Consider the following 9,963-nt stretch of genomic DNA (forward strand, 5'->3'; position numbering starts at 1 on the left):
TATAATGTGTCGGTCTGGACCAGTCTATGGTCTGGACAGATACATGTCCTCACAATAATTTGTATTTAAGACAGAAAAGTTCTAATAAAAATCTTTATTTAATCTGCTACAAATGTCAGTTGTTTCTTGCATGCATAGTTTCACACACTTAAGACAAGTAAAACACAAAGTAAGATTTCCCTTTGGAAGAATGTCTCAACATTATAACATGCATAAGCCCCCCCATGTCCATTTATGAACAGTCAATCTAGAATTTAGCTGCCCCATCAACTTGGAAGGGCATTTCAAGTAGCCATTTAAAAACATATAATCTTGGATTGTACTTCTAAAACACAATGTACACACTTAATACACTGAATAAGACTCATGTTTTTCTTGTAAACTTTCTTTGGCTTTTTCCATAAAGAAGCAAATGTGGCTTCTTCACAAGTATACGTAATCATGGCAGAAGGGTAAAAAAAAGAAAGATATTAGAGCTTATGATAGGGACAGTTTAGTGGATGAGGTCGATTGTTCAATTAATCTTGAGGTATTAAAGTTAAATCAATTCAGGATTGTTTAGACTCACGAAACCCCAATAAAACAGGCAAAGTTCATAAAGCTCTCTGAAAAAATTAAAGCATAAACAGAATTTCTCTTTCATTTACAGTTTAGTTTTAACGCTCTGTGGTATCTGTCAAACTTTATGAATTCCTGCAAGCAAAATTCTGAATAAATAATACATGTAATAAAAAAGGCATATCGCAGTAGTCAAGATTAGAAACTCACTGTAACTCAAGAGAATTCCCTTCGAGATTTTTTTGCAGTTGATGCACACTGAACATGACATTTATCACAGTAAGATAGGCATAATGTTATTAAAATCAGCAGAACTGCATAAGTGCTACATTGTACATAATTACAAAACAAATATTGGCTTTCCTTAACCAGGGTATGTATGACCATAGTCTTAGGGGACATTAAACCGACAGTAGGTTGGAAAGAGACAACATTATGCACAAAACACAAACACAAACACACATCTTTGATAGAATCACATCAAATATTTTCATATTGCCATTTTATGTTTGTGCTTTAGATGTCCTCTGCTTTAGCAACAAATGTGCTGTGTTAGTTCAGATGTTTGCTGGCTTACAGCTGTAGTTAAAAATGTGTTTTTTTAAATGCTACATATATTACCAGGGAGGCGTGTGGTACAGTGGGTTGTCTGTTGGTGTTCGGATCAGGGGGTCACAGGTTCAAACCCCACTGCAGTCAGCATGTCGTTGTGTCCCTGCGAGACACTTCACTCCAAATTGCTCCTGTGGGGATTGCCCACAGTATTGAGTATGTAAGTCGCTTTGGATAAAAGCGTCTAACAAGTGACATGAAATGTAATTAACAGTGTTGTAAATTCTCCTGCCTTTTTTGGTCTGGTGGGAGGCGGGGCTTAGCCTCCACCTACCAGGCCACACCTGATCCCATTTAAGGCCTGTATTCAGCCCTGCTCAGTCTCTCCAGTAGCATCAAGCTGATCCCCATGTGCGCTCTTCACAAGCTGAATATCGATGCATTATTTGAGTAAGTTGTGTTTACGTTCATTGGTGATTAGGTTTATTGATAGCTTGTTTAGGCTTATCTGGCGAAAGCAATATTTGATTTGTTTGTTGCAGAGTATTGTAGCTCTTCCTGAGGCCTGTACGACGAAGCTGGATTTTTGCTTAGCGGGCTAATTTAAGGGAAAACTCGGTTTCCGGTCCTACGACGCTGGTTCTCTTTTTAGCGGGCAAGATCTCCATGGTAACTTAAGCTGAGCGGTTAACCTGGTACGGAGCAGGTTAGGTTGCAGGCTAAGAGATCAACTCAGTGAAAGCACTGCCTGCTGACCAATCAGAGCTCAGTGTGCGGAGTTTAAAGCGATCAAGTCATATTACAGGAGAAAGGAAATACAGTTTAAACTGCCGTTGCAGGAAAGACGGCCGGCAAAAATTACCGACTGTGTGAACGTGAACATATAGAATATCACCTCCCATCTTCAGAGCAATCTGACTATTATAACATTAGCGTTAAGAAAGCTTACTTAAATATCTGCCACAACATAAGTAACCGGATCAAAGTAACATTACGTACAGTCCGCCCCAGTGTGAGTGCAGACGTAGATGTGTCCCATTATCATTCATATCACATCATAATGTATCATATATTTCCTTATCTGAGTCAGCTGAGCCGTATCTGGCCGTGCAACACTCACAGTGTCACATACTGTATGCAGAAGTATTATTTTAAGCAACATATTAAGTTGACGGAACACTCTCAAGTCAAATGTAATTAAAGTCAGATCGTGTCTAACCCCTAGTTTCCACTGGGTCCGTCTGCGACGTGTTACGGCTGCGCCGCGGTTTTGGTCCGGCCTCCTCCGGCGTCATACCCTACCGGGCGCGTTTCAGAAGCATTACGGAAGCGGAGCGTCGTGCCTGCCGGCTCGCAGTTCTTGTTGATTTGGGCATATTTCCTGGACATTTGTACTTCTACAAGAAAGTAAGTAGGCTACGTAGTTAAATGGTTTATTTTTGTGTCTGTTTAAATCGTGTTTATTGTTGTTATTTCCTATTTTGTTGACATAATTAATAATAATTGTAATAGTCCAGTTAAAAACAACATGAATCAAAGATGGGTTGCTGTATTTTAGTGGTAAAAAAAAAATGCATTCATCATCATAATTATTCTATATAATTTACACACAGTGCCTGTAAACCGAAGGAGAATGCTGGCCTTTATTCTCCTACTGGAAAGACTACAGAGGAGGGATGGGGGGAGGAGAAGGAACCGGTTTTGGGGGGTGGGCCGGATGCTGTCACCGTTCCACTTCCTGCCCGACATTACCTTACGGCTGCGTCGCGTCGAAAAATAGACTTCAATCCTATTTTGAGCGGAGCCCAGCGGCGAGACGCTTCTGGGACGCTTCTGAGCCGTAACACGGCGCGTCTGGTGGAATAGCACCCATTGACTAGAGTGGCCGCGATCCTTGCGGACGGCGCGGCGCAGCCGCAACGCGCCCGTAACGCACCGCAGACGGACCCAGTGGAAACTAGGGGTTAGACGGGGCAGTGATATCATAAACCTGTTAATGTACGCATTCAAACACTTTTTCTTTTACCAGCTGTATTCACCTTGCAGGTGCAACTATGTGGCTTTTATCCTGGATAAAGTGTTTAAGTTATGGATGTTTAAAGTTTAACTTCTTCATATTTGTCTAATATTATAGTTGACTTTTCATTCAGGAGGTATGACGCGCTGCGTTGTCAGTACGCTTGTCCATGTTTGTGATTGGTCGAATGCTCCAAATACCACCCCTTTCATGTGAACGTGCACCTAACTAGATAGGACACGGCTGGCTTGAGCGATCCACTTGATAACCTGCGTCGTAGGACCGCTTAGCGAGAGTGCTTATGTTTTGGATTAGGCCAACCGGCTAACTCAAACATATCCAGGTTATGTTGAACCGGCTTCGTCGTACAGGCCTCAAGCTGTAGTGGTGAATATGACACAGATTGTGAAGATAATGTTCTACCGCAAACCCAGATATGGACACACAGTGCATGTCAACTGATGCTCCAAGTGCCCCCCATGTCTAGTCGGACCCCCGCTGGACTGATGCTCCAAGTGCCCCTCCAGTCCAGTCAGCCCCTCGCTCGACTGGAGCGTCAGGCACCTGGTACTGGGGGAGACCCACAAGGGGACGTGGGGGATACTCTTGGGGCACCTGTAACTGGGGAGGACCCACAAGGGGATGTAGGGTGGACGCTTGAGGCACCAGGAACTGGGGAGGACCGACATGGGGATGTGGGGGAGGAGCTTGAGGCACCAGGAACTGGGGAGGACCGACATGGGGATGTGGGGGAGGAGCTTGAGGCACCAGGAACTGGGGAGGACCGACATGGGGATGTGGGGGAGGAGCAGTTAATCTCTTATTTAACAATAATGTCTGAGTGACAGATTTTTACAACAAACGGTGTTTGAGCATCCCGTCCAAACATCCAGTTGTACCCATTGAGTCAGCATTAAAGATGTTGGTATTTTTAAGGAAAATGTGTTTTTTAAATAAACTTTGTAAAAGTTACAAATGCAGCTGTTGGTTTTGATTATTTTCTAAGAAATTAACAGTGTTGCTTCTGGCTGTGGTAAACAGCCTGTGTGCTTCAGCATGGCAGTTTCAGGGCGGGGTTGATATGTTTTCGTTTCCATTGAAAGCTCAGTAGTTCAAGATCCGTTGGTGCTCTGTGCTGGTCTCTTTCCTCGTGCTCCCACACCAGAGTTCATGTCGATTCTCTGTCAGGACCTCATCGAGACATCATCCGCACAAACTCTGGGAATTAAAGGAAAGAGCTGATTTTTTTTTTTTACCAAGCGTTTGTTAATTCACCTCAATATAATATTTGATGCTGCACAACTACTCTTTTATACATATGATACAATTATTGTTAATGTAAAGAGGCTGTCATTTTAATGCCAAATCTCCATTATCACTTTAACTTTAGTTGATCTCAACTCACAGTATCAAAACATTGTATTGTTTTCAGTAAAAACAGACACAATAACCATTTTATTTTCTAAAATTATTGATTGGTAACAAACACTCTAATCATAGATCCAAACAGAACTTCTCACCATTTATATGACTTGGTTACTTCCTGCCATGCATCCAATCCCATAAATCCCATTCATAAGGAACATTTTGACCATGATCTACTGTGCATGTATCTAGGACTTTCAAAGATCAGTCTCTTTTTGTGGAGAGCAGTGGACTCACTGTCACAGCTAAGGAAAAATGGTTCTGCTGCTTAGAACCTCACACCAATCATCAAATACGTTTACAGTAAATCTACACCACCTATATGCATACATAAGGAATACAATCAAATTTAGCTTGGACATTATTTCTGATGGGTTGTATAGAATTCAGGAAAACATATTAAATGATGTCGATGTAAGTATCGTTTTACAACTGAGAGTAGCAGTGGTTTCAAATACTTTCATCCCTGATGTGTTGCCATCTTTTCCTCTGTGGGTAATCTGTGAGGTGACATAATCCCTTGGTGTGGAGATAATCTGACAGACAGACCTACTGTAGTGCCTTCATCCCCTCACCTCACGATCAGCGTGGTGTCCAGATATCAGAACACATGCTAGGATTTTACTTTGAAGTGTCTCTGAGTGTGATTTAAAGCGAGAGACAAAGTTATGATGTAAGCATGTTTGATTTCCAGGCTCTGCACGCTGTGAAATTCGTATAGTGTGTATAAATAGCAAGGCATGGTGTGATGCACTGCATAGGATTCTTTACCTTCAAAGTCCACATGCCCATCTCCGTTGAGGTCGATGTCTCGTAGGATGTCCTCCAGGTCTCTGTGTCCGACCTGAAAGAGTCAGGTTGAGGGGAAGGTGTGAATAAACGGAGACGGACACCATGATTGATAAACAGAGAGGATAGACACTCTCTACCTGTTGGCCCAACAGTTTTTTCATTGCTTCTCTGAGTTCTGCTGTGCTGATCTGGCCGTCACCATTAGTGTCGAACTGAGAGAGAAAAAAAAAACGAGACACAGTTATTACATTAAAATCATAAAATACTATATTGTGAAAATCTATGTTTTTTGTTTTCCATTTTATTGTCTGTGTGTTTATTACTGCATATTTCTAGGCTTATATTAAATGTTTTTTTCGAATGCAAAGGCTCTTTAATTATTTTTGAAATGTATACAATTAAATGCATTATGCTATTCCCCCTTTTCTTACATCTAATCCTTAGCTTTTTTCAACCACTATCATCATATCTGAATTAAACAAACCCCCGGTAGAACATCCTTAGATTATTGCTATATGACATGATGTTTGATAAGCTCTATATACGTATTGTTGTTATCACTCAGTTTGCTTTTCTGTACGTGTCTTTCCTCACCTCCTTGAATGCATCTCTCAGCTCCTTCACCCCAATCATGTCTGCGGTTTCAGCCAGAAGTTTGGGCCCCATGAGTTCAACGAAGTCCTCAAAGTCAACATGTCCCCCCACTGTTGGACAGGTTAAAATAATAAAATGGGTTAACCTTTACGGTAATCTAAGAGACACGAGATGTAGCCTATTATTTATTTGTACTTTACCTGATAATTAGTCATAGCATGCACAACTGATTCTAGATATTTTTCAGATGAAAAAATGTATAAACAGGCACATTAATGCACATATACAAAGGCACAATTTTACTCACAATTCATGTTGATCTGCTGGCTCAGTTCAATAAGCTCCATCTCTGTTGGCATGTATCCCATAGTTCTCATGCAGTTCCCCAAGTCTTTACAGCCGATAAACCCATCTTTGTCTTTGTCAAACTCCTTAAAACCCTCACGCAACTCTGAGAGCGAGAGACATCAAGAGAGAATATGTGAAGATTATTTAAGAATATTGTAAAAATTAGAGTTATATCTACTCATTCTTTATTTTTTACTGAATTTACCATCCATTTCTTCGGGCCTCAACTCTCGGTCCTGTGAAAGATCAGTGAAAGGTCAGGATTCAAACACTGCTGGTATCTTTCAAATCATGCCAAAACGTAGCATTCCACAAACAATACAATAACAGCAGGCATGTGCCGCAGAGTGCCAAGAGTCTACATGTTTCCTTCCAGTCAGAGGGGAAGAGCTTTTCAGTGAGATCACCTGCTGCAGAAAACAAGCACTCCTGGCACTCTGTTACACCCTGTGGAAAAATAACACATTAGGGTTTTGGGAAAGTAAAAATATCAGAAAAATGATGAAATGCAGAGACATTGGAGGGACGCAAAGCTCAAAACAGATGCTCCATTTCCCCATCCATTAAATCAACATGACTCAATCTCAACCCCTGCATCCGTTATCTGAGAGTTTGTCTTCAGAAGAGTCATTAAAACAGCGGTCGTCTACCCTGAGGACTCACTGTTTTCTTAAAAGAACAAGACTTTGTCCAAACAAATTAGATTGGTTAGATAATCATGTTAGGAACATATCCGCCATTACCATAGCCCAGATTTAACAATTCTCCATCTTGCTACAAATCTCCACCATTGTTTGAGTAATGCTTCCTCATGCATAACTATACACACAGACACACACCCTTGCCTTCTTGATCTCAAAAGGACTAAATCATATTTCATCTTCTAAAATAATAGCCTGTCATTTCAACCACGTTTTCCGTACATGCTGTTAGTGTTGATGTTACAGTGAGAGGTGATTACGACACACTTTCATCACATGTTTTTGTTATTACTGTCATGTGTTCTTATCTCTTGCCATGCATGCACATGATATTGTCTGGACTTACGTACAGCCTGCCGGCTCTCAGCGAAGCCCTTGCGTAGAAAGATGCACGCAGGCCCCAGTACGGTGTGCATGCTGGCTCCGTTCTGGGCCAGGGCCAATAGCGGCTCAAGATAGGCCCCCCCCAGATCCCCCCTCCTCACAGGACTGCACTGCCTTGTAGTTCTTCTTTTGGTCCTGGGGCAGCATTTGGGACAGGGGGAGGCCAGACATGGGAGCAGGAGCAAAGACAGGGGTAGAGACCGTGACTGAGATTATGGAAGCATGGAGTCAACAAGAAGGTGGGATGGTGGGGGGGGGGGGAGGGTGACGGGCATATGTCTGCCAGTCACAGAGAAGTGTGGAGTCAGGTCAGTCATGACCGAGGAAAGCACCGCAGTGAGAGGGGAGAGGGGGTAATTTGTCATGACATGAGCAACTGATGCCATCCATGAATCTGTGCTGCAGGTCACAAGGATGCACAACAGAACACACCACCGAGCCTCTGTCGCAGGAGTTATAAAACATCTCAATCCCCTAGTGGCAGACTAACAGAATCATTTAACAAAACAGGAACCCTAACCCTCATCCCCCTCTAATGCCAATGGTGGAGTTTATTGCATGGCAACAATAAAATGCCTATGTCCCACTGTCAGCCTCACCCAACTAATCTTTTATTTTCAGCTTCCCATTTTCTCGCCTTAAAATAATTATTCCGATTTATTACAAAGGGCTAAAGTGTTTACTTTTGACTATCCTGTCTAACAAAGATTATAGTTCGAAACAGCACCATCAAGAACAAAGTCCTCAAGGGTGATTAAAATACATTTTCCAGATTAACGTACTAGTATAATTATAAATACAAAAACATACATTTGTATGATTGTTCTATCTTTCTTGAGGCAATGTCGCTGTACTGCGCAATCACAGACTATAATATAGTACCAACCGCAATGCTTCAAAATTAAGAAATTGTATTCAGTAATCCTCTAACATCTGATTAAAACAGCAGAGTAAACAGCTGAACACATTTAACTGACAGCCTGATTCCCTCTGATGACACAGTCTAAATGTATGGGTAGTTTTATTGATGGAGCAGAGCTTAAAAGGTATCAGGGATTTTCAATAGTTGACTTAAATCATTAAGAACCATGCTGGTAAATTACTTCAATTTCAGTTTTCTGTGCCCACATTACCCAATAATTGTGTTGGCCAGAAGTTGAGGCTAAAGTTCAGCCAGTCATTTCATTATAATTAGCCAACTAACCAGGGGGCAAAAGTTATTTCCCCAGCTGTCATCCCGACTACAGAGAGAGCTACAGGTTTATTAAAATGGGACATCGCTATTCATGAGTGCACAGAAAAGCTTCTTCAAAATAAAGCCAAACAAGGTCCAAACTGACTGTTATTTAAATGAGAGCGAGCAGCTGCCTGATCTTCGGCTGAATGCAGAATACAAGAGTATTAAAAATACTGTTTTAATGCTCTGTGATTATTTACTTCAGTAGCATCCTTTCTTGGCAAACATTTTTGATCATCTCGGTCAAGTCTTCAATTATTGCCATGTAAAATCCAACTCATGGAGAAACATTCAGCTAAAGTGAGTGGAGGTGACTAACTGTCAGAGCGAATTACCAAGGGACCATTTTTCTGCCGCTTTAAACCTCACAGACACAGCACCCGTCTTCAAATGCTTTTACAGTAAAGGTTCATCACCTAAATGCATATATAAGGAACAAATCATTATGCATGCATACACTGTATCTCTACAGATGACCTTCACACTCTTAATGCCAGTTCATGCATTGCTTCAGTCCCCACCACCACAATAACGGATGCCCACTGGGTAATCTGACCAAGTGATGCATGGAGCGGGGCTGTCTGTGGGTATATCGTTCCAGAAAAATACTATGAAGCCACACGCTTGCACTTATATAACCAAAGGAAGAAGGGAAAAAAAGCAAGAACTTCTCGAGCACTCCAACCAATTCTGCACAGATGGCATCAACAGTTGCATGTCATATTGTGCTTCCTCAAGGATGTGCAGCTGTGGAAATGAAGGAACATCTATTTGTGGGATTGTCTGTCTGCTACTCTGAGTTCATCAAAGCATACGCTTATACAATGAGGACAGCAGATGTAAGAGATTGTTCAAAACCAAGGTTATCTTCTTGAGTGTTTTTCCTTTGTTGGTCCTCGACTGCGCACTTGTATTGTCGTCCAAAAGCTAAAAGATCTGATGTAGTTTAGGAGCACACCTGTTTTGTAGCATCAAATCCTGCAGGTGCAGCTCAACAGAGTAGAAAGCTACAGCTGGTTGGTAAGGTAGCATCACTGCGGGATTTGACTGATGTTTGGTGACATGATCCAAATTCACCGACTTTTGTTCGCCCATCAGGTTGAGCACATCAGCACCTTGACAAAAGGCTCAAATGTGTTTTTTAAGGGATTGTAAAAATACACTAATGAGCACGAGGGGATCTTAAAAGAGAGCATTTGATAGAGGTCATATTACAGCTGCCCTACTCAATGCATAAAGTACATCATTAGTTTTCAACACTCAATAAAGACAATCATTTCCTGACTAAAACTACAGGTTCATCTTAAAACAACTCTTCCAATATTACCTCACATGCTAACTCAAGGTGACACAAA

The 9,963-nt window shown here is 41.6% G+C and overlaps 1 protein-coding gene across 2 annotated transcripts in view; it reads right to left on the reverse strand.

Annotated features, from left to right (window-relative positions):
- Positions 1-3,335: 3,335 nt before the first annotated feature.
- cabp1b (calcium binding protein 1b) overlaps positions 3,336-9,963 on the reverse strand; it is a 14,564-nt gene continuing 7,936 nt past the window's right edge. Inside the window, exons 2-8 of one of the 2 annotated variants that reach the window (XM_034234158.1) lie at positions 7,338-7,506; positions 6,492-6,522; positions 6,246-6,389; positions 5,939-6,048; positions 5,482-5,556; positions 5,324-5,396; positions 3,337-4,345 (exon numbers count right to left, since the gene is read on the reverse strand). In XM_034234158.1, coding sequence (XP_034090049.1) covers positions 4,320-4,345; positions 5,324-5,396; positions 5,482-5,556; positions 5,939-6,048; positions 6,246-6,389; positions 6,492-6,522; positions 7,338-7,403 — 525 coding nt within the window. In that variant the 5' untranslated portion in view covers positions 7,404-7,506 and the 3' untranslated portion in view covers positions 3,337-4,319. Of the gene's footprint in view, positions 4,346-5,323; positions 5,397-5,481; positions 5,557-5,938; positions 6,049-6,245; positions 6,390-6,491; positions 6,523-7,337; positions 7,507-9,963 lie in introns of both variants that reach the window. The other variant, XM_034234157.1, reaches the window with a different exon arrangement.

The sequence above is a fragment of the Gymnodraco acuticeps genome, unplaced genomic scaffold, assembly GCF_902827175.1.
Source record: "Gymnodraco acuticeps unplaced genomic scaffold, fGymAcu1.1, whole genome shotgun sequence".
NCBI lineage: Eukaryota > Metazoa > Chordata > Actinopteri > Perciformes > Bathydraconidae > Gymnodraco > Gymnodraco acuticeps.